General features: G+C 43.9%; 5 protein-coding genes across 8 annotated transcripts in view; 1 reads left to right on the top strand and 4 right to left on the bottom strand.

The window, feature by feature from the left end:
- Positions 1 to 1,380, bottom strand: part of LOC110527213 (uncharacterized) — a 28,847-nt gene extending 27,467 nt beyond the window's left edge. Inside the window, exons 1-3 of the mRNA XM_090209473.1 lie at positions 1,295 to 1,380; positions 763 to 782; positions 375 to 572 (exon numbers count right to left, since the gene is read on the bottom strand). Of these exons, the coding sequence (XP_090065599.1) occupies positions 375 to 572; positions 763 to 778 (214 nt within the window). The 5' untranslated portion in view covers positions 779 to 782; positions 1,295 to 1,380. The remainder of the gene's footprint in view (positions 1 to 374; positions 573 to 762; positions 783 to 1,294) is intronic.
- Positions 1,381 to 3,443: 2,063 nt separating this feature from the next.
- LOC110527211 (importin-5) lies at positions 3,444 to 19,215 on the bottom strand. 2 transcript variants are annotated; one of them, XM_036951306.2, is made up of 25 exons: positions 19,001 to 19,215; positions 17,184 to 17,331; positions 15,203 to 15,283; positions 13,849 to 14,041; positions 13,520 to 13,622; positions 13,246 to 13,342; positions 12,963 to 13,067; positions 12,520 to 12,763; positions 11,947 to 12,034; positions 11,287 to 11,393; positions 10,999 to 11,123; positions 10,616 to 10,705; positions 10,243 to 10,416; positions 9,572 to 9,790; positions 9,324 to 9,407; positions 8,213 to 8,345; positions 7,882 to 8,003; positions 7,536 to 7,632; positions 7,186 to 7,358; positions 6,883 to 7,050; positions 6,454 to 6,576; positions 5,947 to 6,166; positions 5,364 to 5,592; positions 4,983 to 5,124; positions 3,444 to 4,781 (listed from the first exon to the last, which is right to left on the bottom strand). In XM_036951306.2, the coding sequence occupies exons 2-25, from the start codon at positions 17,259 to 17,261 to the stop codon at positions 4,695 to 4,697; spliced, it is 3,282 nt and encodes a 1,093-aa protein (XP_036807201.2). In that variant the 5' UTR covers positions 17,262 to 17,331; positions 19,001 to 19,215; the 3' UTR covers positions 3,444 to 4,694. The 2 variants fall into 2 exon arrangements, with proteins under 2 accessions (XP_036807201.2, XP_090063807.1); XM_090207681.1 differs by lacking the exon at positions 19,001 to 19,215 and having other exon boundaries at positions 17,184 to 17,484.
- On the top strand, positions 19,032 to 20,200 carry nudt15 (nudix (nucleoside diphosphate linked moiety X)-type motif 15). The gene is made up of 3 exons (XM_021608380.3): positions 19,032 to 19,332; positions 19,422 to 19,618; positions 19,763 to 20,200. The coding sequence occupies exons 1-3, from the start codon at positions 19,178 to 19,180 to the stop codon at positions 19,864 to 19,866; spliced, it is 456 nt and encodes a 151-aa protein (XP_021464055.1). The 5' UTR covers positions 19,032 to 19,177; the 3' UTR covers positions 19,867 to 20,200.
- On the bottom strand, positions 20,096 to 23,303 carry LOC110527215 (carboxypeptidase O). Of its 3 annotated transcripts, none has more exons than XM_090207682.1 (9): positions 23,068 to 23,303; positions 22,813 to 22,879; positions 22,627 to 22,728; positions 22,340 to 22,444; positions 21,751 to 21,867; positions 21,377 to 21,470; positions 20,939 to 21,141; positions 20,735 to 20,819; positions 20,096 to 20,569 (listed from the first exon to the last, which is right to left on the bottom strand). In XM_090207682.1, the coding sequence occupies exons 1-9, from the start codon at positions 23,175 to 23,177 to the stop codon at positions 20,304 to 20,306; spliced, it is 1,149 nt and encodes a 382-aa protein (XP_090063808.1). In that variant the 5' UTR covers positions 23,178 to 23,303; the 3' UTR covers positions 20,096 to 20,303. The 3 variants fall into 3 exon arrangements, with proteins under 3 accessions (XP_090063808.1, XP_090063810.1, XP_090063809.1); XM_090207684.1 differs by having other exon boundaries at positions 22,566 to 22,728; positions 23,068 to 23,215; XM_090207683.1 differs by having other exon boundaries at positions 20,460 to 20,569; positions 20,692 to 20,819.
- A 4,163-nt stretch (positions 23,304 to 27,466) lies between these two features.
- Positions 27,467 to 27,675, bottom strand: part of LOC110512988 (carboxypeptidase O) — a 3,167-nt gene continuing 2,958 nt past the window's right edge. Inside the window, exon 9 of the mRNA XM_036951365.2 lies at positions 27,467 to 27,675. This exon is cut by the window's right edge and continues 326 nt beyond it. The gene's annotated coding sequence lies outside the window, so the exon portion shown is untranslated.

Raw genomic sequence — 27,675 nt, 5'->3', positions numbered from 1 at the left:
AGGGCAATTTTGGGGCTTCACCATGTTTCATTGAAATGTACAGCTGTGTGTCATCCGCATAGCAGTGAAAGTTAACATTATGTTTTCGAATGACATCTCCAAGAGGTAAAATATATAGTGTTAACAACAGTGGTCCTAAAACGGAACCTTGAGGAACACCGAAATATACAGTTGATTTGTCAGAGGACAAACCATTCACAGAGACAAACTGATATCTTTCCGACAGATAAGATCTAAACCAGGCCAGAACTTGTCCGTGTAGACCAATTTGGGTTTCCAATCTCTCCAAAAGAATGTGGTGATCGATGGTATCAAAAGCAGCAGTATAGAAGGAAATAACATATGGAAGTCATATTTGGGATGAGTTACTGTACTTGGAATCTGTTGCAGTGCTGCTTCAATATCAGTCCCGGCGCGGGAGACGATGGGACAGAAAGCCATGATGACATCACTCTCCACTGGCGACTCGACTTCTGTAAAACATCTTGTGGTGTTGTTGAGTTGTCTCATAAACTGAATATGAGAATCCAAAGTATTGCCAGTCTCAACTGTGTAGTATTTCAACTCGTGTGCTACTTAGACAAGAAAGAGAAAAGTCAAAAAGGTAATTGATAAAAGTATTCATGTTTTTGTTAACTGGCACAATGGATATTTGGTTCATACTTCAGACAGATATGAGTACTGTTGGTTTAACCATTTACTTTATAGTGCACCACTTAATCAAAATATAAAATGACTCAAAAGAGCCCTGTTGAAAATTACCTTTGCATTCAATCATGGATCTGAAGGAAGTGAATAAACAGACAAATGTTTTTTTAGATACATACATTCAGGATCGGCAAACTACAACCAGTGTGCAAACCATGAAGATAAAATATATTTCTCTACAGTGCAAACTGTGTACAGCAGCGTGAGGCTATTTGACATTCTAAACATGCACTTTTTTGCTCTAGTCTTTCACAGTATCCGGCTCTAGAGTACTTCACCACCTCACTCCTTCCACTGGACCACATGATTTCTTGGAATTAGAAAGTGAAAACAATGTGTTATTGTAAATGGACTTACTGACTCAGTTCTATTCTACATTCATAGAATTACTCATGTAAAAAACATTCCATTAAATTCTGCACTACCAGTTTCTACTTAACCATGTGTACCGTTTTATTCCTGTTGTAGACAGAATATTAAATGATCACAAAACCTTTCATGACACCCACCCAACTGTAAATGATAGTTATGATGTTCATATTGAACATGAATTGTCAATGAAAGGAAATGAGGAAACTAGATTTACCCTGCAACTGTGGGATTATTTTCTGTTGACTGTATTGCAGTTGTGGTTTGAAGTGATCTGTCCCAATCGCTAAACTAAGAGAAAGTGAAACCTAACAACATGCGATAAATAAGGGGTTATATCATAAAAATTATTGAAAAATAAAATGTGCCTTTTGGTTTTAATTTAAGGTTTGACATAAGGTTAGCTGTGTGGTTAAGATTAGAGTAAATATTATATTTAAAACCACAATTTAAAACGATAAATTGCAGAAATAGGCGGGGTTGATGACTTTGTGTTTGTGGTATCTAGTGGCGACCGATAAGGGGAGGAGGCTATTTTATTAGAAATGCACTATAGTTCAAACAACAAAGCAGAAACTCGACACATATTTGGTAAACAGCTGATGGATGGGGCTGGAGAAAGGTGACCACTCTCACATTCACAGACGGAGTTATGAATGCATGGAACGACCATCCATCCATGACATCAACATGATAGTTTTAGCCATGTTTTGCGGCTATAGTATAGTGTTAGTTCACAATTACACATTTAAAAACAATGGAGTAAAACAAGCTTATATCTGGGGTTCTGATGGGGTACGGCAGTTGAACTAAACTCATAGTGCAATAGGTTAGTATTTTGAATTATATATACAGCCATTAATTCTTAAATTCAGAAATTAACGTACTAATTACAGATTTCCCATTTAGTATAAGGTAAAGTACATAATAGTAGCTCGAACAAGCAAGATTTAAATTTGTTTGGTTGCCTCAATTGCTTAAAAATCTGTCCTGTAGTCCCCTTCAGTGGAAAAGCCTTGCCAGGTGAAAACAATGTGGTGGAAACTAATTGTTTTACGTCAGATAGCACAACGTCCGTCTGCACTACTGGCTCTCGCGGTAGAATTATTTTCAAATACAGATCATGATTCATGTTATTGTCCTGTCATTTAGGTTTAATGGTCCTGGAAACCTAGCAGTCATAGTTCTATTTTGTTCTATGCAACTTCCCTTATTCACTAGATATACTGAACAAAATATAAATGTAACATGTAAAGTGTTGGTCCCATGAAATAAAACTTAGCAGAAATGTTCCATACTCACAAAAATATGATTTCATGCACACATTTGTTTATATCCCTGTCAGTGAGCATTTATCTTTCGCCAAGCTAATCCATCCACCTGACAATTGTGCCATACCAAGAAGCTGACAAAACAGCTTACACAGATCATTACACAGATGCACCTTGTGCTGGGGACAATAGCAAGGCCATTCATTCATTTTTAATTCATAAAAGTGCAGTAGTCACACAATGCTAGAGCGTGCAATTGGCATTCTAACTGTAGGAATGTCCACCAGAGCATTGCCAAATAATTGAATGCTAATTGCTCTACCATAAGCCACCTCCAGCACAGAAGTGTAACCACGCCAGCCCAAGACATCCATAACCGGCTTCACCTGTAGATCGTCTGAGACCAGACACCCGATGAAACTGTGGGTTTGCACAACTGAAGAATCTCTCCACAAAACTTATCTGCATGCTCGTCGTCCTCATCGGGGTCTTGACCTGACTGCAGTTCAGTGTCGTAAATGTGTGCAAATGTTCATCTTTGATGGCCACTCTGTTCAGGGTGAAGAGTGCCCCATGGAGGCTTCGGGGTTGTATGGGCAGGTATAAGCTACAGCCAAACTCAAATGCATTTAAATCGATGGTAATTTGAAAGCAAAAATATACCGTGATGAGGCCCATTGCCATCACCTAATGTTTCAGCATGATATCGCACTACCCCATGTCTCAAGGATCTGGAAGCAATTCCTGGAAGCCGAGTGTCAGTTCTGCCATGGCATGCATACGCAGACATATCACCCATTGAACATGTTTCAGATGCTCTGGATCGATGTGTACGACAGCGTGTTCCAGTTCGCACCAATAGCCAGAAACTTCGCACAGACATTGGAGACAACATTCCACACCAAGGAGCGGTGTCGTGCAGCATGAGACAAATGGTCACACCAGATACGGACTGGTATTCTGATCCACGCACATACCTCAAATACCTTTTTAAAATGGATCTGACTAGACGCATATCTATATTCCCAGTCGTGTGAAATCCAGATTAGGGCCCAATTTATTTCAATTGACTGATCGGAACTGAACTCTGTAAAAAACTGTTGCATGTGGTTTATTTTTTGTTCAGGGTAAAATCAACTTTCCTTATTTCAATAATGTATAATAAACCTACATTGCAGTGAAAGTGACAACCCATGCATTACATTAATGCATTATGACAAATTCTGCCAATCTGAAATGTATTGTTGACATCCACCAAATATCTGCAGGGGTGCTAAGGTTCTAAACCAAATGTTAGCGGAGGATGGATGCACACATTAAGTCTATTCCATGCGTCTACATGTCTATAACCCAGCACATTGTGGCTAAGACACTTAATCCTAAACCAACTTCATTCAATTGGTGTAAACCTTCATGAAAAACAAACCTACATTTATACAGGGTTTCAGGGAAAGGAAAATAACACCTAAAGTGTTTGTTTTAAATCTCCTAGACAGACAATCATGATTTCCTCACTCATTTATTAAAGGAGAGCTTGAGTTAGCCACTGACACATGCTGTTAGTCTTGAGAATAGACAGATTCAGATCAGTGAGCCAACAGCATACAGAGGCCGTTTCCTCCAGGTGCCACCGTGCGGCTCCGTCAGAAAGACAAACAAAAAAAGCCTAAACAAAAAAACAAAATTCAGAGGCAGGAAGTGGTCACCCCATGACATGTACACACTCCCCTCTTCCATTCCCCAGTCCTCTAGTCAACACTCCTCGTACAGCAGCTGGGTCCTACCAAGTCTGATACTTCTAGGAGTTTATTACAGCTGGGTAAACATGACATTTTCACATGGTTCCACAGAGCACAACTACACCAGTTAAACTTGTGGTGGAAAGGGTTAAGTCAATTTCATCAAAAGACCAGATGATTCTGAACAGTGTAACAGGATGGAGAAGAAACTGAATTAATACTTGTGTTCATTTGTTTTCCCTTTGTGGAGGTGAGGCCAACAACGCTCCAACCGTCAGGATTCAGGAAGAAGAGGGTATAGACCACTCCAGTGGGCGATAACACATTAGTGACTTAAACGGGAGGGGTCATCCTCTGGAGGGGGCAGGGTCTTATTGACAGTCACTCAGACAAATCAACCTGGTCCCTACAGTTAGTCGAGTGCAGGGGAGACTGACTGGATAGGGAGGGGGGCAGCAGGAGGCTGCAGTGAAGTCCACACACGCTACAGATCAGAGATGGAAAAGGAGATGGGAGGGAGGTGGTGATCTAGGAAGGAGGAGATCCAGGAGCTAGATGTTTAAACATGGTCTTGTTGTTTTCCAACAAAGGAAGGGGATAAGGCTTCTCAAGCAGTGTTGAGGAGGTCCTGGATGGCCTTCTGTTGAGTCTCGTTCAGCATCGTGACACACTGGGTCCACAGTCCTCCAGAACCCTGGGGGGGGGGACACAAGAAGCTTTTAGATGAAGAAACTGCTGACTGACTACTAGACCTAGGACATTTCAATGTGGGACACTGACAAGGTGTTTCAAATTAACCTCGGTTTGGTTTACACCAATATTCAGTATTCCTCAATGCTTGTTAAAAGTTCCTAGCTTGAACAAAGTAACTCCGGCAAGTAGAGCATTCCCTCACCTGTACTTGGCGGATGACATTTGCCAATCTCTTGCTGCATGCATCCTCACTCTTGACCGACTCGTTGGCGACCCCTTCAGCGATGATCTGGAATATCTTGGGAAGATTTGCATTGTCTGGTCCGAGGACAATAGGATTGTTGCTGTTGGAAGGAAAATGCATTAACAAAGAGAACATCTATACCATAGACATATCAGCTGCAACACTTGGGTCATGTTCATTAGGCAACCATGTAAAACTTCTAAAAGCTAAGCAACAGAACACTAAATAAAATGTCTTATTGGCCAAGTTGCATTAGGCCACTCCCCGTTTGTCAGTTTCCAGCCATTTGGAGCCTAATGAACACAAACCAAATCAGTAATATTAAAGTCAGTCCCCCACCTTTCGATAAGGTCACAAAGGAAGTCAAAGGTGTGCACAGCTTCCTCCTTGTCTTCGTTGAGTGGCAGCCAGGAGAGCCAATGGGGAAGGATCTCGTTGACATTGGCACACTCAGGCCTGAATCTCATGACCTTGCCCACGGCTGATATGCAGTTCTCTGTGGCGTTGACGTTCTCCTTGACCTTGGAGTCTGGAGACTGGATCACACCCAACAGCGTGGGCAGTGCCTCTGGAGGAGAGGATAACCAGAGTCAGGAGAGGGCAGAGACCTAAATGTCAAGGGATGCATGTCAACAGTGCAACAAGCAGGCTATCCATAGTGGGCTGTAGCCAAGTGAGCAAGTCTAAATCATGACTTGCCCACTGACTAGGTTCAATGTAATCAAGTTAGATACATATTCCTAGATAAATACAGAGTGCCTTCAGAAAGTAGTCAACTCCACTTATTCCCAAATTTTGTTGTGTAAAAAAAAGTGCAATCAACTTCAATCCCACCTTGTAACTAAAAGTGTAACAAGTCAAGGGGTGTGAATACTTTGAAGGCACTAGCTGGATAGATAACAAAACCCTGTGTGTCAGGTACCGGTGCAGAAGGGTCGGTAGTTCTCTCCTCCGTACTGAGCCATGACTCCTACGCCGTAGGCTGCAGCTTGTCTCACTTCGGGGCTGGTATCACACAGCGACAGGGCCATGGCCCGCAGGAAGAGTTCCGCGTATTTAAAGGAAGAGGGGCTGCAGTGCTCAACCACGTCGTCAAAGATGCACAGACCCCACTGCCTGTCTGCCCACGGCCTGCTAGGACACTGGAGACAACAGCAAGAGGTCAAAGGTCTGTAACAGCACCAAGGTCTGTAACAGCCCTGTAACAGCACCAAGCTTCTGTTGATTAAATCCTACATGGTGTGGCACACCAATGTGACCCCACATACATGGACATGTTCATTTGTCACCAAATAGAAGGAAACTGACAAACAGTGAAGACTAGAAATGCTAGTTTCCCACTAGGTTTTGTCACGGTGTGCCCTAATGAACATGACCAAGGACCATGTTAATGTCTGTCTGTTGGAGTGAGTGATGGAACCATCCTCACCACGAGCTGTACGATGAGCTGTAGAAGCTGCTCAAACCACGGCAGCACTTGTTCCTTGTAGCTGCTGAACACAGAGTGCAAAATGTCTGACACTTTGGTCAGTATGTACACATCGTTTTCATCCTGCAGAGAACAACAAACACATGGTAGGAAACACTGCCAGGGAAATGGGAACAGAACAGTTGGTTCATGCAGAAACACACCATGCAAGACAAGGCTGAAATATGTTGATTCATTCTAGAGCTGAATAAACACTTAGAAAAAGCAGGTGTGAACACAAACACTGCTATTGGACAGTACAAACTTGACATGGCTCACATCAGTGCAGTCACCATTGCTGTAAACTTGAGCATTTAACATCAAGCCAGATTACTTTGCATCTAACAAGTCATTAAAATGCCCAGAAGGTCCGTCGTGAGGAACGCTCACCTCGTCTTGTAACGTTTCCTCCATGCCCTCGTCGTAGTCCTCATCCTGTCGTTTGGCCTGTCTCAGCTCCTGGTTCTTAAAGTGTTCCTCCAGCTTCCCCTTCAGGATCCCTCCCAGCTCTTCAAAGTGCTCATTGTTCAGGCAGCCCTCTCCCATTAACTCAATACACTGGAGAGCAACCACAGTCAGCATCTTTCCACATCATAAATTAATTACAACTTAAATTCATAAGATTCATTTGTGTGGAAATGCTACAGACAATATAATCCAAGCATATGTGGGATGGGGGAGGGGGTTGGTTACCTTGGCAAACGAATGCATGATTTCTGATAGGACATCCGAGTCTGGCTCTGTGCCAATGGCCTTGATGAGGGCGTCGCACATGAAGTGCCACATCTGTGTGAGGTAGTCTGGGCCTCGTACCCGCGCACACTCCAGCAGCAGGGGCATGGACTCCGCTGCTGCCACCCGCACACGTACAGACAGGACAGTCAAGGACCAACCACAGTTGATGACAACAGTCCCATTCAGAGACCTGCCAGACAGCCCAGCAAACAAGTCTTATTCAGAGACCTGCCAGACAGCCCAGCCAACAACAGTCTTCAATAAACATGACGTTCAACACGTAGTGAGCGCTCCGATTAAAAGGATATCATCGTGGAAGTAGAACTTGAGCAGAGGAACCATCAGCTTGACCACCTGTTCTGTGTACTCCACAAACCCTTCCTTCAACTCTTTGGCATAGCACACCTGGAGAACACAGAGACAGGCTTTTAGAAAGAAGACCTGCTGAGTTTAAAATACAAGACAGCTTTTTCTTTGTCTTGGGAAGGAGACAGGGTTAGCCTGAAAGCAGAGTTTCGGTAATGTCCAGGATGAAAAAGGAAATTAATCTAATCCCTAAACTGGAAACGACTCCAAATCTAAAGCAATACGGCAGCCATGTTTAAATGAAGTTCTATTGGTGTGTGAGCAGCACTTCCCCTCGCCCAGTCTCACCAGCATCTGGCAGGCGGTGGCCTTCTCTTCCAACCCGGCTGTCTTGATGCCGAAGCTCTGCTGGTCTCCCAGGTTCACAAACTCCCATCCGTCATCCTCCGACATGTTCTCCATGTCCTGGGCTGGGGAGGGAAGCCAGGAGAAAAGGCTTAGTTAGCCACAGGACACTACCCTTCACACAAGCATAGCAAGCCAGTTGAATTGCATTTCCATCAGGTTTTGACTTCAATAATTGAGATTCTATAGTGACTATGGGAACCCTGCAATGTTCTATAGGAGTCTACTGTGGATACCAAAATCAATCCCAACATCCAACCAGCATAGAACTTACTGTCCAGGAGGGCCACCTCTGGCTTGATAGAGGCAGTCTTCATTAGGGGCCCCATGACCACAGGTAGGTACTGCTGGAACTCTTTCCCCAGGATCTTACACATCCTGGCCCAGGCTGAGATCATGTAGGAGATCTGAGGGAACAGACAACCAGGGGTTTGTTCAGTATGGAGAAAACTGTTTGAAATAACATTGTCACATGCGTCAAATACAACATTACCTACAAGCCCTTAACCAACAAAACAGTTAACTTCTTGAGGGTCGGGGGCAGTATTCGGGTGGTTGACGTGCCCAAAGTAAATTGCTTGTTATTCAGACCCAGAAGCTGGGATATGCATATAATTGGTAGTATTGCATAAACTCTGAAGTTTAAAAACTGTTAAAATAATGTCTGAGTATAAGAGAACTGATATAGCAGCTGAAAAACCAAGGAGAAGCCATCCAGATTTTGTTTTGTTGGCATCTGCCCATTCAAATGCTTGTTTATGGGAAAATCAAAGGAACACCTCCCAGATTGCAGTTCCTATGGCTTCCACTAGATGTCTGTCTTTAGAAAGTTTCAGGCTTGTTTTTCTTGGAAAATGAGCTAGAATTTGTAGTTTTTCCTGGGTGGCTCTCATTTTGACTGTAGTATTGTGGCGCGCACTTTGTTATTTATCTCCCGTAATGAACATACTATTCTCAGTCTTTAATTTGATTGTTTATTTACATATTAGGGTACCTGAAGATTGATTAGGAACGTTGTTTGACTTGGACGAAGTTTACTGGTAACTTTTGGGATTCCTTTGTATGGATTTTGAATGAGGGAAACAGGTAAATTATTGAGTCAAGCGCACCAACTAAACTGACTTTTTGGGGATTTAAAACAATATTTTCTAAATAAATTAAGAGTAAAAAAGTGAACAGGAACAATGGGGAGGCACTACCAGACCGTGTCCAATAACAGATTTGCAATTTCAGTTGCAAAACGTTTCACTACAGTGTTCTCTACATAACCCAGCAGTTCAGTTCCCAAAACAATGCAGATAGAAATGCAACAATTAGAGCAGACAACAGTCCCCCGTTCTGATGGATAATCATATCCATTCTAGACAACACATCTGTGAACATACCTGTGGGTCGTCATCCTCCAGGTCATTGAAGTCGGTCTGGGTCTTCAGCAGCAGCTGCATCACAGCTGACGCATCAGGCATGAACTGAGACAGAAGGCCAGTTCACCAAACAGACAAATACAAAATGGATGGAGAGGAAATAACACTTAAAGTACAGGCATTGAGCATGTATGCAAATCTTGGTGTGTGACAAATCCTCTTGCATAAGAAACATGTACTGAACACCTGGTAGACAAAGCAGTGTGTACCTTGTCCTTGCCGACAGCCAGGCCGATGAGGCTGATACACTCAATGGTCTTCCCTCGGAGCAGCCTCAGCTCCTTCTGCACAGCATTCTCCACGATATGTTTGAGGGAGGGCATGAACAGGTCGTAGTAGGGAACAAACTTCTCCTCGGCCGTGTCCGCCACAGACGCTATGGACGTCACCACCTGCTCCAGAACCAGCTTGGTACCCTTCTGGATCAGCTGGGACGGTGGACAGAGGGCTTCATTAGCTTATTGCCTAGATGAGGAATTCAGTGGCTTAAAGCATCCACAAGTTAACATGGTCATTGATCATGACCTACCAAGGCCCATTAACAAAGACGTGCGTCTGATAAGGGTTTGTGCTGCAAAACAGATTAGACGGATAATGTTTGAAATCAACAAAGATTGGCATTTCTCTAAACAGATTGGTAACACTCAAAGCTGAAACTCCATCGATTACATCAAATTAATAGATTGTAAATGTAGTCTGACATTAAGTAACAGATTCCTACAGCGAGAGAAACCCGTGGTGGAGAACAGACCTTTAATCTCCCAAAAGGTCTTACTGCTAAACCATAGAGGACTGTCGCAGAGAAATACCATGTGGGTTGAAATGTTTTTAATACACACACTAAGACAGAAAAACAGCACACATTGACAGACAGACATACCTCCTGTAGTTTGGCCACCATGATGACATGTAGGTGCTGGACCAGGCTGTCCAGATAGGGAATCAGGAGGGACTTGGGACAGTCCTCAGTGAAGTTGATGAGGGCCGCGGCAGCGTGGGCCTGGACACGGGGGTTGGTCTGGTCCTCCATGGTCTGCAGTAGGGCAGAGATCACCTGGTGGGAGAGGGCACAGGGTCAAAGGTCAGCTGACATGAATATAGAATTGCATCGGTGATGAGTTTGATAAGCTGTGCAGGCCTAAGACCCTGTTTGACATGGACTCTCTCTTTACAAGAGGTGGTAAAACTGCCAATGTAAAACAATGTGTCCTCAAAATACAGTTCAACAAACCATGTGGAAAAATCCCTTATACCTTATCGTGGAATTTCTTTTGGAAGGTGGGGGCGAAATCGGTGGCCATCTGCCCGATGGCGTTGCATGCAGCATAACGGACTCTGGGGTGCTGGAAACAGAGACAAAGGGTCAACAACAAATCACATCAGGGAGAAACCACAACTTCAACGTGAAACAGATTCAACCCAATTAAAAAGTACTTTGTGACAACTGCTGATGTAAAAGGTCTTTACAGACTGTAGCCCAGTTGGTACAGCAGGGGTTTTCCTGCAACGCCATGATAGTGGGTTTGAGTCCTGCGAACACCCATACTTAAGGTGACTAAGTCGCTTTGGATCAAAGCGTCTGCTAGATGGCACGTATATTATATATGAAGGCTATTGATTGGTTGAATAAACTCACAGGGTCCTGACAGAACAGTAGCAGGAAGCTGACGATCTCATTGAGGATGGCCTCCATCTGTTGGTGGCAGCCCTCCCCGATGGCCGACAGCGCCATGAGGCCGGCGTGGCGGTACTTCCAGTCAGCTGACACACAAACATAGTTACTGACATGTTGCTAGGTAACATCACAGCTGGGTCATACCTGCCACCCTATGGTACATGATCCTCATGATCAAGGCCATGTCCAAGAGAGTGGTTCAGGATGACAGATGTAGTAGAAGTGTTTGAAACCGAAGATAAGACGTACGGTTCTGCAACATAGTCATGATGTGCTGTTTGATCATGGGCAGCACCATCTTTCCTCCCAGCCCACAGGCCATTCTGTCCAGAGCGCTCTCTCCTGCAACTGCATTGCTGTGAAACCCACACAAAAATACAACAAGTTAACAACCCCATCCTACATTACCATGGACAGATTATGCCTTCAACCAATCACCTTTGAACCTTTTGTACACGCTATAACCATTTTTGCTGGGGTAAATTCTTGCAGTATGCTTCATCAGCAGTGCAGGAAATACAGGTTTAGGCTGTACCAGTTGAAGATTGTGTGCATGTGATGTAGCTGGCATTGAGATGGAATGAATAGAACAGGCTTGGAAGCAAACCCTATAAATTTGACTGGTAAACGTATGGTACATTCGCAATGGCTGCCTGGTATTGTGACGCAATCATTTTCATGGTATTGTAGAATGTTTATTCAAATTATTCTAATTGATGTGGCTCATGCAATGGTATGCATTTGTTGCAATGTCAGTTGAGTTGTACCAAACCACAGCACAGATTGATGGTAGACTTCCTGCTTAGCTCCTCTATGAGTAGACTTGCACTGGCCACCAGACCACCCACCATTGACTTGAATGGGGACGGCCGTTCTATTCATTACATTTCTGTAGTAGCTAGGATGTACCTGTCAAAGTCATCGTCCTCCAGCTCATCAGCCATAGACCACTCCTCGTCCTCCTCCAGATCCACCATCATAGCCAGCATCTGGGGAACTGCACAGACAACCACCACACCAATACATCACTGACTTTACTGTGACCACTTCTGAGGACAAACAATGGTGAACACTTAGTCAACAGCAAACTACAAATACTTTCCTACATTTGGACTAAACGACCCAATAGTGACACAAACCTCCAAACTAAATGCTAGCTTCCGCTGCTGAAACATCCCTCAAACGAGAAACGGTTCAAACAGCTATTCAGTTGCATTTTTAGCCTGCAGTCAAAAGGAGTCAGACTGAAATAGCACTTTGAAGTGCTACAGCACACGGCAGTGAGTTGATTTAGACACTTCCCAAAACATTTCCTTTAGCTGCACCCAGTTTACCTCTGAAGAGAACAGACTGACTGCATCTCCACTGGCATGAGAGAAAATGTACTTCCTGCCATCCCTTACAAAAACACATCTGAGTGAATCAGTACACCTCAGACAGCAGACTGGGGTGATGAGACAGGGCGGCGTGACCATCACTCACCGCTGGATGCCACGATGGCGGTGTGTTTCCTCAGCATAGCGGCGGCAGTCTCGGACAGCGTGACGATAACCTCCAGGGCCAGCTGCCTCTGCATGTTGGTCAGGGTGGTGTCAGCACACAGCTTCAGGCTGAGCTGCAGCGTGGCCTCCAGGTTGGGTCGCAGGTACTTGGGGGCCGTGTCAGCGATCTCAACCAGAGACTTCAGCACAGAGTCATCTCCCTGGTAACACGACTCATTCACCGCCTTACCAGAGACCGAGAGGGATCGTTAAAACCAGCAGAACGGGTAAAGCTACATTACAATAAAAGAGCACCTCATATCTAGAGATTCATCTGAGAAGGATTCATTATTAAAACCGCTAACAGACAACATGTAAGGGTACATCTGTGATTTGACTGGAAGAAGCCAAGTTCCCCAGAGCAGACGTGGGGGCCTGTCTCACCTGCAAGATGCCTGGCAGCAGGTCAGAGAAGTGCTTCAGCAGGGCAGCGTTGCCCTCGTTGGACAAGACGAAGGAGGCTGCAGCACGGGCAGCTAGGGTACGGATCTACAGGGGGGGAATAAGGGAGACAATGACACTACCAGTTCGGGTGACAATAGTTTATACAAGACTTGAGTTATCCTTCCAGGAGCTGGAATGATGTTGAAAGCTGAAAACATGTCTGCAGAGTTAACATTTTCTATTCAAATGGAGGTGTGGAGTGTTACCCCTGCATGGCACTCACCTGTGGGTTCTCCTGGTCCTGCATACACTGGACCAGCATCCTCTTGATCACCTCCATGTAGTGCTGCTGCTGGTTGCCAAAGATACCTGGGAAGTTCCTACAGAGAAAGACCAGAGCATAGTGGGAGTTATGCCAAGGGCTGCATACGCAAAGCTTAGGCTATAGTCACGTCATCGTACAAGAACAGATCAACAAGTAGTCATTAATACTTTGTTTTCAGAATAAATCATGAAGTCTTAGGGGGGGGGGGGGGGTATTGGGTTGGGTTTCTCACCAGAATATATGCAGGGCGGCCTCTCTCAGGCCAACGTTGTCAGAGTTGACCGAGTCAAACAGGAACTTGAGCAGCTCTGGCCACTGGTTGTTTCCATCATCATCTAGAGGAACCATGTAAAGACAAGAGAATGTAGAATACCAGACTGAGCTGAAGGAGCCTGTCCGTATCACTCCACAAGGCGACACAGTCACAAGAGAATGTAGTATACCAGACTGATCTGAAGGAGCCTGTCCATATCACTCCACAAGGTGACAGTCAAAACCACCACGGTTATGCATGGACCAAGAGGTCAACTGCAGATGCCCCTCAGCTGTCCCCTAACCAACCTAGGAGGTTACGGCAGAGCTCTGCAGCGATGTCCGCGACCTTCTTGCGAATGTTGGGCGAGGCCTCTGTCTGGATGCTGGTGACCAGCTCTGTCTTGATGGTCGTCTGCATGTCCACCGTCAGGCCGGGGTAGATCTCCTCGAAGGAGGACGACAGCAGCCGACGCAGCAGCACCGCCGCCATCGTCTTGACCTGGGGGGTGGGGGACACATTTCATGGTTACACCAGAGGTCAATGCCTCCATTTGATCAATGTTTAACACGATTAAAGTCCACCGTTTCATTCGGTCAAAGGTGTGCCATAAGTCTTCCTTGGCAACCAGTCCTTAACCCTGCATGTAGATATCCGAAAGGGACAATTGGAAAAGCAAAACAATTTGTCTCAACATACATGACATCCCCCTGAGCAAAGCCTAGCTCTCTGAAACAAAGATCTAAACATGTCAAGTAGGCAGCAGAGGTATGCTGTTCCCGGTCGAGTTCCGTCCTGCTCCCCCGCTCTATAAATACTGTCACGCGAGAGAGGTGCATGGAGGGCCAGGCCGCCTAGCCCATCCAGTGCACTACTTTTAACCAGGGCCCATCGTCAAAAGCAGTGCGCAATATAGGGAATAGGGTGCCATTTGTGATGCAGAAAGAGGTAACAGATGCTGCTCAGCAATCACACCCTCATCTGAATAAATGTCAAGAGGACGACTCACTGACACGACCGTCACACTGGTCATGCTCCCCTGCTCAGACGCTGCATGCGTCGACCAATGGTTACGTGCCACATCTATGCTGTCAGGCACCAGATTTCTATAACTTATGTGGGGTTATCCGAGGTAAAATACCTATCCAGGCGTTGTAAGATCTGGCATTTGTCAGCAACGTCCGAGCAGGGCAGCATGACCAAAGTGACGTGACAATGGCCATGTATGAGTTATTACACTATTACTGTGCAGGTTGGTGAGCATAAAAACAGGGTATTTGAGCTGATGCAATGCAAAAGGACTACTTCCAGAAGATGAAATGACTACAGGATTCCTAGGATAGACTGGATGCTGCACGACAACGGTTTTACACAATAAGAATTTGGCTACAGAAGTACTGTGACACGGCTTTGTCTTGTGACTAAATGTTCTTCCAAGACTTGTTTACATAAGCTCATTCTGCCCCTCAGAGACATTGTTCATCTTTAAGAGTCAACCATGGGCAGCAGGTAGCCTAGCAGTTGGGCCAGTAACCGAAAGGTAACCCAGAGCCAACAAGGAGAAAAATCTGCCGATGTGCCCTCTAGCAAGGCACTTGACCCCAATTGCTCCTGTAAGTAGCTTTGGTTAAGAGTCTACTAAATGACTAAAATGTAACAAACCTCTTCTGCGCAGGCTGCATCTCGGATGGCCTGCAGCAAAAATGTGATCTTTGTCTGACCGGGGATGGTGTCATAAGCTTCCTGCAAAGAGAGAGAATGCGTCAGTTAGAGGAAGCATTAATGTGTTCTCCTGAAAGCCATTGCCCTGATAACGGAGGTGCGTGGGGGTCATAGATTGAAATTCAGGGTTATGAAAATCTCCCTTGGGGCAAAGTTAGACTAATAGGAGTTGTCATCTTAACTAGAAGCTACTCATTAGTTTGTCTAATGCGGCAGCTGTCTGACATCTGGTTATTAACACTATGGCTGTTGCTGGATGCTTGGTGACATTGGGGGGGGGGGGGGGGGGCTAAATTGTGACTGCCACTGCACATTCTCTCTCCAACAATGTGGATGTATGCCCCAGGAAACACCCCACGCCCGCTTTTCAAGATTCCCGCTAACTCTGTCACTGCTGCTAAAAAAATTAATTAAATTAAAAACTATTGGGGGAAACACTGAATTAGTTCTGGTTCATAGGTGGCATCTTTTAATATCTGCATCTGGAATCTTGACAGGGTCAGCAAATAAGAGCACATAAGCCCACCACAGGACAGTTTGGATTTATTGGTGCTATATATAGTTTTAGGTTAATGAGTGCGATTACATCTAGCTCAGAGTATCTTCGCAATAGATTACAATGCCCATAGCATTGACCAACGACATTTAAAATGGACACATTGAATCTAAACTTGTTTTATTCTATCCCTGCTGTCCAGTAGGTTGGTAGATATAATCCTGATTCCCATGACGTTCTCTCTGTGTGACTAAAGGATTCCGATGAGCTTAACCATCGGCAGACACTCATTGTCTTTCATAAAGGAAAGTGCTGACCGCTAGTGGGGGATGAGTGTGATAAGATTCAAGTGAAACTCAAATCCAGAGCCCTGATGAAGAGAGACCGTCCATAACAATGCGCTACGGATCCCAATCTCGGCTTGATCACGGATAAGTATGTCTACTCAGTGGGAAAACAAGATCATTAACGTTAGCTGCTAATCCTGGTAGCTAGTTTCAGAAAGTCTGAGACCAGGCTATCCATAAAGATTATCAACTAGTGACACAGCTGACCAGGTAGATGTGTGGATTACACGCATGCTAATACAGGCGTGCTCATATGATCTGTATATTTAACCAAGATAGCTTGCTATCGTGTTAGATACCAACCTAGTTGCGACACATCGCACCTGAAAGAAAAAGCCCACAGGTCCGGACAGACTAATTTTTTATACATGTAGATTATTTAGCGGACGTAACGACTGTAAAACTTACTAGTTTGTTAGCCATCTTATAACTAAAGTTATGCATAGTCACACCAGCTGACATAATATAGGGAGTAAGCGAGATAACTAAGAGTAGTTTGTAGCTTCGGACTCGAAATGTATTGCAACATAGCTGGCTAACTAGCTAACATTAGCTACATTTCCGACCGGGGCCCTTGACAATTTTATGTTGTCGATTAACGTTGCTTTAGATAGCGTTACTGAGGTCGATTTCTCAAGTCTTCGGATGAGGAACCAAAATATTTAACTACCTAAAACATAGCTTGCTAAACTAGTAACGTTAGTAGCTACTGTAACCGAAGTGGTGATGTGCATATCAATGTGTGTCTCTAACTTGCTAACTAGCTAACTAACGTTAACTGAGCACGACTGTAAATGAGCACGACTGTAGTGTTAGCTAACGTTAGTTATAGCTAGAGAAGGGCCTTTTAAAAATCGTTGACGAAGCCTTAATGACTTGCTTACTAACGAAGTTTCATGGATCAATGAATTGTGCCATTTCCACATGCTACATTTTTAGCCAAATAGTTAACGTTAGCTGCTAAGCCGTAGTCCACTTCGGCTTCACACGTGGGCTGGGCTAATCGCAAATTGGCTAACTCTAGAAAGTAGCCTCAGCCCGGTGCTATCGACCTAGACAGTATATTTTGAGATCTTACCTCCGACTGTTTCCTGATGTCGTTGTCAGGGCTCATCAGGTTGCCCAGCAAGATGTAGAACTGCTGCTGCTCCGCCATTGCAGTGAGATCCAGAAAACGCTCAGCCAAGAGAGACCGCGGAAAGGAAAGCCGGCAGACGTTGCGACCCCTTGCACCGGACACAAAACACCCCAGGTTCTGATTGGCCTCTATTATCAACGCTACCCTTCGTAGATTGGTTAGATATATAGGGATACACGTAGATGATAGGTGTTTGGTATATGTGTTGTTCTTATTGGACAGTGAAAATCCAACCACGAAGCGATTGGTGAAATTTCTCGGCGCACCCGCCTGTAAAATTAAATGGGCGTTTCTCTCGTTATTTCGATGATGTCATTACAAAATATTACTAAAGCGCGGGAAATTAACACATTGTGGGAAAATAGCAGATAGAAAGTCTTTGAGCGCAGTGAACAGGGTTGCGGCTAGATGGGATACAGTTTACGTGAAATTGACCACAAAAGTGGATAATTGTTTTGCATTTTTGCCAGTGGTGGAAAATGTACGCAGTTTTCATTATTGAGTAAAATTAAAGACACCTTAATAGGAAATTACTCAAGTTAAAGTGAAAGTCACCCAGTAAAATACTACTTGAGAAAAAGTCAAAAAGTATTTGGTTTGAAATGTACTAAAGTATCAAAAGTAAATGTAATTTCAGAAATGTACTAAAGTATCAAAAGTAAAAGTGTAAATCATTTCAAATGTCTTATATTAAGCAAATGAGTTGGCACAATTGTTCGTGTTTTTTTTTATTTACGGATAGCCAGGGGCAGACTCCCAACACTCAGACATTCAGAAACAAACCAAAGGATGTTCTCTTGATAAGTGTGTGAATTGGACCATTTCTGTCCTACTTCAAAATGTAACGAGTACTTTTGGGTGTCAGGGAAAATGTATGGAGTAAAAAGTACATACTTTTCTTTAGGAATGTAGTGAAGTAAAAGTTGTCATAAATAGTAAAGTACAGATACCAAAAAAAACTACTTAAGTAGTACTTTAAAGTAATTTTACTTAAGTACTTTACACCACTGATTTTAGCTAACCTTAAACATTTTCAGAACCTTAGCCTAATTCTTATTTTAATTAAATTTTTAAATTTTTAATTTTATAACTAGGCAAGTCAGTTAAGAACAAATTCTTATTTTATTATTTATATAACACGTTACGTTAATTATCCTAACTTGCTGCGTAAGTTCTCCTAACCTACTACGAAAATCCCCTTCTGGTCAATTCTGACAAACCGTTTCCCTTTTAGTCAAAACGAGTGAACAGCAAGCAAGTATTATCTGCCACACCAAAATACATAACAGTATTAGTATACTGTGTGTAGCCTAATAAGGCGATATGTTTATGTTGTCATCAATTCAGAAAAAATGTGAGAATGTGAGACTCTTTCATTGTTCACATAGTTGGCAAGGCTATGCAGTTTCCGGCGGCCGCCTAAAATGGGGTAGCTTGCTCTGACAAATGTGACTGATGCAAAAACAGCCAACAATCTGTGGTTCCATTTTTGTCCAGTCCACTGTTGTAGGCTACTACTATAACTATAATAAACTATATCTGGCTACACTATGGACTATCTGTTGTGGTGTTCGCCCTAACACTTCCAAAATAACATTTTGATGTAATATCACATCAGGGCAATAAAGGGACGGTTATAGATAGGGAATCATAGCATACACGTTTGCTTATAAATATTTCCATCTGCATTGTTTAATGTATCTACATTTTTAAGCTACCCAGATAACTTTGCCTGATAAGCAACTAAAAAAATGTACCGGAAGTGATATTCACGTGTCAACCTGGCTCGTTCCGTTCCGTTCGTTGCGGAGGAGGAGCTGTGCCTGGTGAAGTTGCCTGAAACGATAGAAGAGCATATGCCATAGCATGTGTTTATAGTAGAGCTATTTGCATATAGTTTTACTAACTGAATTACCGTGGTCTGATTTGACGAGATGACACAAAACTGCAGACCCCTCAAGCGCCCTGGTGTCGGAGTAGGGGTTCTTGTCACAGATTCAGCTCACTCCAGCTGCGTCCTCTTAGGGAAGCGAAAAAGTGCAATGGGCAAAGGAACGTATCAGCTACCTGGCGGTCATCTAGAATTTGGGTGAGTAGCTAATTATTTCTTAATGTAAACAAGAGTGTGATATTAATTTCATATTAAAGTTGACCAATAGTTGTATTTTTCATTTGAAGAGAGACATGGGAAGATTGCGCTCACAGGGAGGTGATGGAAGAGGCAGGAGTGCGCCTGAAAGAAGTAAGGTTCGCATCCGTGGTGAACTCCATCAAGCTCGATGAGCAGTACCACTACATCACCATCATCATGCAAGGAGAAGTGGACAGGAGCTACCCATCAGAGCCAGTCAATCTCGAACCAGAGAAAAACGAAGGTGAGAAACCTGGCTATCCCAGTCTCCTAGGTTCCCAGGAATTGTATTACTGTACTTGGCCTGCACTATTTACTACACTGGCAAGTTAATGATTTGTATCTGAGTTTATGTAGATATTTCTGCCTCTCTGTCTGTCTGTCCCAGGTTGGACATGGACACAGTGGGACCAGTTTCCTCAAGAGGACCAACTCTTCCTGCCTCTGGCCTGCCTGAGACAACAGGGCTTCCAGCCGTTCAACACCACATAACACTGCAGCTACCCAGAAACAGAGAAGAGAGGGGCGAAACACAGGGATAGAAGACACATACATTAGAACTGCTTTGTAGGACCTAATCAAGTCAGGCAGTTGGGTATACATGGTAACGGTTGAACTAATGTTGATCAGCACCTTTGGTTGGGTAAACATGGCAACGGTTGCTGGACTTATGAGGGGACAACTCATGGATCTAACGGAAGGAAGTTATGACAACAAATCATTACGGTTTGAGTGTATTTATATCAATGAAATGTTAATGCAAAGCACACTGTACTACAAATAACCTGTATGTGTTTTGTCAATATTAAAAGGAACATAAGAAGTAGATGATAATTTAACAGTTTTACAGTATAGTTTTAAAGACACAAGTAACATACCACACTTGACAAAATAAGTGTGTCTCATCTGACTCCTGCAGTCCTCCCAGTCTACAGCAGGATGGTGCTAGAGACCCAGGCTGCCAGCAGTGTGGTCCACAGTGTTGCCCTGACGGTGGCAGCATAGCTGTAGAAGGCCTTGTCGTGTGTGTAGGTGATGATGTGTTGTGCTCCGGCGTAGGCCTCCTCACAGGTGGGCTGGATCTGGTCCTCTGGGAGCTCGAAGCCGTGTTCGCCCTTGTCCCTGAGCTCAAAGGTGAAAGACAACGGGATGCCGATCAGCCTGGCAAAGTCCTGAGACGAACCCGAGAAGGGATCTGGAGACAGAGAGAGAGAGTTTTATAGGCCAGTAGTTGTATAGTCTCTTCCCATTGGATTGCCATGTGTCCGAGTATAGATGTGGGTCTTGATAAAATGGGATTAACCAGGCATTGCTCACTTCAGTGTTTGGTGACTCGTTGTCTTCCCTCAGCCTTACTTACACAGGATATCAGGTGAGGTGCCTACAGTGTAGTCCATCCCATGGACAGTCTTTATAGCCTTGGCTGCTCCCAGACCCACCTCCATCTGGCAACACAGAGACATACTACAGGTTAATGTGGTCAGAAAACACGTGCACCCCTGTTGATCCCCATTTTAAAACACTGGTCAATTACAACACAACTTATCTTTGGGGGCGGGCGTACCAGCTCATCGTGGTTGGGTGCTGAAGTGTTGGGATGTCCGTAGGGCACCAGGAGCTGCTGGCCATAGGAGTGGATGGTGAGGAAAGCCAGAATATCTTCCCTCATTTTCCCCAACATGTCTGTGACGGCCCAGGCCTCAGACTCAGAGAGAGCCTTGGTGCCGCAGTAGAACAGATTGCAGCAGTCTGTCGAGACACCAACCACTGCACAGACAGGAGAGGAAAACACATTTAGGATGTGTGTGTGTTGGGGTTGGGGTCAATTCTATCTCAGTTCCAGTCAATTCAGGAAGTAAACCAAATTCCAAATGTTCCTCATTGAATAACATTGAGAATTGGAATTTCAGTGTACTATCTGAATTCAATGGAATTGAAATGGAATTGACCCCAACCTTGGTGTGTGTGAGTGAGTGTGGTTTAGAGTAAGAACCATACTCACTGCCCCAGTTAGCGTAGAAGTTACGATTGAGGTCTGTTCCATAGCAGGTACAGCCTCCTGTTCCTGGAGATCTGGACTTCCTCCACAGTCGAGTCTACAGAGATAAGAACCACTAGTCACTAACTGGAATGATAATACTGTCATCAATAATATTTCTGTTACAATATGTCATCCAAGCCAATAGATGGCGCTCTTGTTACTTGTAAGGTCTACTCATATATTGTACCAGCATGTCTAGGTCTATTGTGAACTATGTACTGTATGGATAACACCTGGTAGAGATGTGACGCAATTAAAGACACAATTTGTCATATTTGCAGTAGTTTCCCAGAATGTGTCAAAGCTGGTCTGAAGTAGCATTAATCAGTACTTACGCTTTCATTATGCCAAGAGTAGATGTAGCCATCAACGTTTAGGACTGGTGTGATGTAGAAATCCAGATTTTTCATCATCTCATTCACCTTGGTGTCGGTTTTGTACGTTCTCAGGATCTGTTGGTAGAAATCAAGGAGGAGATTCTCACCAGTACTGCTTCATGCTCTTTCATCTCTATGATAGTACACACACACACACACACACACACACACACACACACACACACACACACACACACACACACACACACATACACACACACACACCATGTTTTGTACAGCTAACCTTGTGGGGGGACACAATTCAGTCCCATTCAAAATCCTATTTTGCCTAACTCGCAACCCGTACTCTTACCTTAACCCAAAAACCTTACCTTAAACCTAACCCTAGTTCCTAACCCAAAAAGTAACCCTGGCACCTAAACCTAATTCTAACACTAATTCTAACGTTAACCCTAAACCCCCTAGAAATAGCATATGACCTCGTGGGGACCAACAGCATGTCCTCAGTTGGTAACATTTTTGTTTGTTTCCTATTCTTGTTTCGTTTACTTCTGATCCCCACAAGAATAGTTAAACACGTCCACACCTCTTTAACAAAGTACTGGCAGAAAGCGGGAGTGATCCATTCTCTGGCGTGGATCCCACAGTCCATCCAGATAGCCTTCTTCCTCCCAGTAGAACGCAGACCAATCTGCAACATAACAACCAACAGGAGATCTCCATTGAGCTGCAGACATTGGTCTCTTGGGTCTAGTCAAAGCAGAAAAACACTAGTGATGAAAGCTACTTAGTGGTTTCCCTGTAAGACTGACCTAGCCAGGGCCAGGCATGCTGACGACAGTGAATGCAGAGAGAGAGAGAGAGGTGAAGAACCTTCAGTAAGGTGATGTTCCTCCTCTCATAGGTTTGACCGTAGACCATGGAGGACACAACATCTGGGTTCTCCCTCTTCATCTGCTCCATCCATGCTGTAATCTATAGGGAGAGGTACCAGAGTCTCTATGCAGTGAGGACTCAGTCATTCTTTGTGTGTGTGTGTGTGTGTGTATTCTCTCTCACCTCTGACATATTGTGGTACCTGGTGTAGTAATTCCTCTCAGTGGTCTCCTCTCTACTCCAGACAGCACTGTACATTGACACACACATACTCTATGCACATCAAATAAATATATCTTGGTTTGGTGGTTATAAATTGGTTGTAAATCAGCTACCGATGTATGAATCTTTAATAAAAATCCTGTTAGTCTGACTTGTTAAGTCATCCTTCATAGGAGACTAACCGTAGTAGAGTTACAGTATCCCTCCCAGACTCACCTGTCCTGGGCTCCATGTCCACTCTGGACAGCCAGAGATAACAGAACCAATCCAACAGAGCCCAGACCCAGCATCATCATCAACAATGTCCCTCTCTCCTTTACTAACATGTCTCACAACTCACTGTGTCAAATCAAATCAGTCACCTGGGCAGCAGGGAGAGGACTTTATACAAGTCCCCATCTAGATGAAGACACGTGCAGCCCCACATCTAGATAAAGACATGATGTAAGAAACTGTTATCTCTGTTATCTCTGTTATGTCATTACAAGAAAGAGAACAGAAAGATAGAATGGCGCTGATCTAGTGGTAATAAAATAAATATGTAAAGCCACACCTTTACCTTGATCAGAAGAACTCACTAGTCTGATGACTGTGATTATCTCAGACGCACTAAAAGCCAATTTATGCTTGATCCGAAAGAATGTTAGTAAGTTCCATATAGAGGGTGTGATGGAAATTGCGGCGGATCTGGAGGCATGTTGATAAGGACTCCATGAAAGTGCTAGCCACTGCCCTCATTCAATGCCATTTTGACTACGCTAGTACTTCCTGTTTTGGGGGCTTATCTAAGTTTATGAAGGGGAAGCTCCAGATAGACCAGAATAAGCTGATCAGTGTAGTATTGAAGGTGAGTCCACGTACTCCCATAGGCAGGAGCTGCTTTCAGAAACTGGCTGCCTGTTGAGGCTGAGGTGTTCCAGATTAGACTCGGTTTGGTTTACAGGAGTATTTATGGTTCTGCCTGTTGAGGCTGAGGTGTTCCAGATGAGATTTGGTTTGGTTTACAGGAGTATTTATGGTTCTGCCTGTTGAGGCTGAGGTGTTCCAGATTAGACTGGGTTTGGTTTACAGGAGTATTTATGGTTCTGCCTGTTGAGGCTGAGGTGTTCCAGATTAGATTTGGTTTGGTTTACAGGAGTATTTATGGTTCTGCCTGTTGAGGCTGAGGTGTTCCAGATTAGATTTGGTTTGGTTTACAGGAGTATTTATGGTTCTGCCTGTTGAGGCTGAGGTGTTCCAGATTAGACTGGGTTTGGTTTACAGGAGTATTTATGGCTCTGCCTGTTGAGGCTGAGGTGTTCCAGATTAGATTTGGTTTGGTTTACAGGAGTATTTATGGTTCTGCCTGTTGAGGCTGAGGTGTTCCAGATTAGATTTGGTTTGGTTTACAGGAGTATTTATGGTTCTGCCTGTTGAGGCTGAGGTGTTCCAGATTAGACTCGGTTTGGTTTACAGGAGTATTTATGGTTCTGCCTGTTGAGGCTGAGGTGTTCCAGATTAGACTGGGTTTGATTTACAGGAGTATTTATGGTTCTGCCTGTTGAGGCTGAGGTGTTCCAGATTAGACTCGGTTTGGTTTACAGGAGTATTTATGGCCCTGTCTGTTGAGGCTGAGGTGTTCCAGATTAGACTGGGTTTGGTTTACAGGAGTATTTATGGTTCTGCCTGTTGAGGCTGAGGTGTTCCAGATTAGACTGGGTTTGGTTTACAGGAGTATTTATGGTTCTGCCTGTTGAGGCTGAGGTGTTCCAGATTAGACTGGGTTTGGTTTACAGGAGTATTTATGGTTCTGCCTGTTGAGGCTGAGGTGTTCCAGATTAGACTCGGTTTGGTTTACAGGAGTATTTATGGTTCTGCATGTTGAGGCTGAGGTGTTCCAGATATGACTGGGTTTGGTTTACAGGAGTATTTATGGTTCTGCCTGTTGAGGCTGAGGTGTTCCAGATTAGACTGGGTTTGGTTTACAGGAGTATTTATGGTTCTGCCTGTTGAGGCTGAGGTGTTCCAGATTAGACTGGGTTTGGTTTACAGGAGTATTTATGGTTCTGCCTGTTGAGACTGAGGTGTTCCAGATTAGACTCGGTTTGGTTTACAGGAGTATTTATGGTTCTGCCTGTTGAGGCTGAGGTGTTCCAGATTAGACTCGGTTTGGTTTACAGGAGTATTTATGGTTCTGCCTGTTGAGGCTGAGGTGTTCCAGATTAGAATGGGTTTGGTTTACAGGAGTATTTATGGTTCTGCCTGTTGAGGCTGAGGTGTTCCAGATTAGACTGGGTTTGGTTTACAGGAGTATTTATGGTTCTGCCTGTTGAGACTGAGGTGTTCCAGATTAGAATGGGTTTGGTTTACAGGAGTATTTATGGTTCTGCCTGTTGAGACTGAGGTGTTCCAGATTAGAATGGGTTTGGTTTACAGGAGTATTTATGGTTCTGCCTGTTGAGGCTGAGGTGTTCCAGATTAGACTGGGTTTGGTTTACAGGAGTATTTATGGTTCTGCCTGTTGAGGCTGAGGTGTTCCAGATTAGACTGGGTTTGGTTTACAGGAGTATTTATGGTTCTGCCTGTTGAGACTGAGGTGTTCCAGATTAGACTGGGTTTGGTTTACAGGAGTATTTATGGTTCTGCCTGTTGAGGCTGAGGTGTTCCAGATTAGACTGGGTTTGGTTTACAGGAGTATTTATGGTTCTGCCTGTTGAGGCTGAGGTGTTCCAGATTAGACTGGGTTTGGTTTACAGGAGTATTTATGGTTCTGCCTGTTGAGACTGAGGTGTTCCAGATTAGACTCGGTTTGGTTTACAGGAGTATTTATGGTTCTGCCTGTTGAGACTGAGGTGTTCCAGATTAGACTGGGTTTGATTTACAGGAGTATTTATGGTTCTGCCTGTTGAGGCTGAGGTGTTCCAGATTAGACTGGGTTTGGTTTACAGGACTATTTATGGTTCTGCCTGTTGAGGCTGAGGTGTTCCAGATTAGACTGGGTTTGGTTTACAGGAGTATTTATGGTTCTGCCTGTTGAGACTGAGGTGTTCCAGATTAGACTGGGTTTGGTTTACAGGAGTATTTATGGTTCTGCCTGTTGAGGCTGAGGTGTTCCAGATTAGACTGGGTTTGGTTTACAGGAGTATTTATGGTTCTGCCTGTTGAGACTGAGGTGTTCCAGATTAGACTCGGTTTGGTTTACAGGAGTATTTATGGTTCTGCCTGTTGAGGCTGAGGTGTTCCAGATTAGACTGGGTTTGGTTTACAGGAGTATTTATGGTTCTGCCTGTTGAGGCTGAGGTGTTCCAGATTAGACTGGGTTTGGTTTACAGGAGTATTTATGGTTCTGCCTGTTGAGACTGAGGTGTTCCAGATTAGACTGGGTTTGGTTTACAGGAGTATTTATGGTTCTGCCTGTTGAGGCTGAGGTGTTCCAGATTAGACTGGGTTTGGTTTACAGGAGTATTTATGGTCCTGCGCCCAGATATTTAAGTGATTACTTTCCCCGTGTTAGGGATGCACATAATCACAGCCCCAGATCAGGTGTTGCTGGTGTGTGCTTATACAGGTTCAGGAGTAATGCTGGGAAAGGTACTTTCTTGTATACTGGAGCCTCAGAATGGAATGAGTTGCCTCTGCCCATAAAAACAACGTCCTCTCTGGACAGCTTTAAAAATAAAGTAAAAATATGTTTGATGTCCTCTGTGCCCATATGAATAACCCCTATGATGTAACTGGAATGATGAGATAGATGTTCTTCTTCTTTGTTTTTATGTTTTATTATCTCAATGCCACACTGTGTTTAACTGTGTTCAATGTTGTCTAGCCATCTTGTCTCAAGAGGACCACAATGGAAATAAGTCCCAGACTTTATTGTGTGTCATCCTCCATGGTTTTACTCAAGTGCATGTATGGCTTTTTAAGTTTTATGTGTGCTTGTTTTTTTAAATGGTCGAATTAATAAAATAAAATAAACTGAACAGAAGCCAAATTGAGCTCTGTACCACATCACTGTGCACCTCCCAATGTAATGATGCGGAGGGGTCCGTATAGCTCCGTATAGCTTCATATAGCTCTGCATTAACATGAATGGTTGACAGTAGGTGGGGGCGGGAGGTCCTGTTTGAACACAAGCTCACTTCCTTGACAACTTCCCTCACAACAGCCCCCACGAAGTGCAATAAGTATGAAAGCCCTGACTTCTGCAGAGGCTGTATCACCGTAAATACTGGACGGCCAATGCAGACAACAGATTGACCAAGCAGCGCCTTTAATGCTCCTCAGCTACACATGGACAGGGGAGAGGGGGTCAACGTAACCTTCTGCTACCCAGGAACACTGGGTTTTTGTTCTACTTTACTTTTTTATACAAACAAATGATAGTACTACTGATATTGATTACCGCATTGTTGGGAACGAGCAAACAAGAAAGGCATTCCACTGTACTTGTGCACGTGACAATAAAAACTAGAAACCTGACAGAGGTGAAAGCAACTGGACACAATGGTGCTGTTGGATCTGATCAAGTTAAACAGTCCAATATTTCATCCGGAGCAGAGGTTGATCTAATGTTGAACTGGACCTTCACTGAACTCGTGGGGCTCGATAACAGAAGCAGGACGTTACGACAGCATTACATAGCAGTTGAGTATATTTATATCACGGAAATGTTCATTCAAAATATTCTACTGTACAAACGTGTTTGTGTTTTGTCACTTTTAACGAGCGTTATATTTTACAGCAGAATTGTAGAGAAACAAATAACAAAGCACAGTTGATCAAATAAGTGATTAAACAGATTTTATAGTCTATCTGACAGTTTATCACTTTTGTCCAAAGTCTCAT

Source organism: Oncorhynchus mykiss, chromosome 18 (genome assembly GCF_057628025.1).
Source record: "Oncorhynchus mykiss isolate SJ-2025 chromosome 18, ASM5762802v1, whole genome shotgun sequence".
Taxonomy (NCBI): domain Eukaryota; kingdom Metazoa; phylum Chordata; class Actinopteri; order Salmoniformes; family Salmonidae; genus Oncorhynchus; species Oncorhynchus mykiss.
The sequence above is the reverse complement of the archived record's forward strand: the minus strand, read 5'-3'. Positions and strand labels throughout refer to the sequence as shown.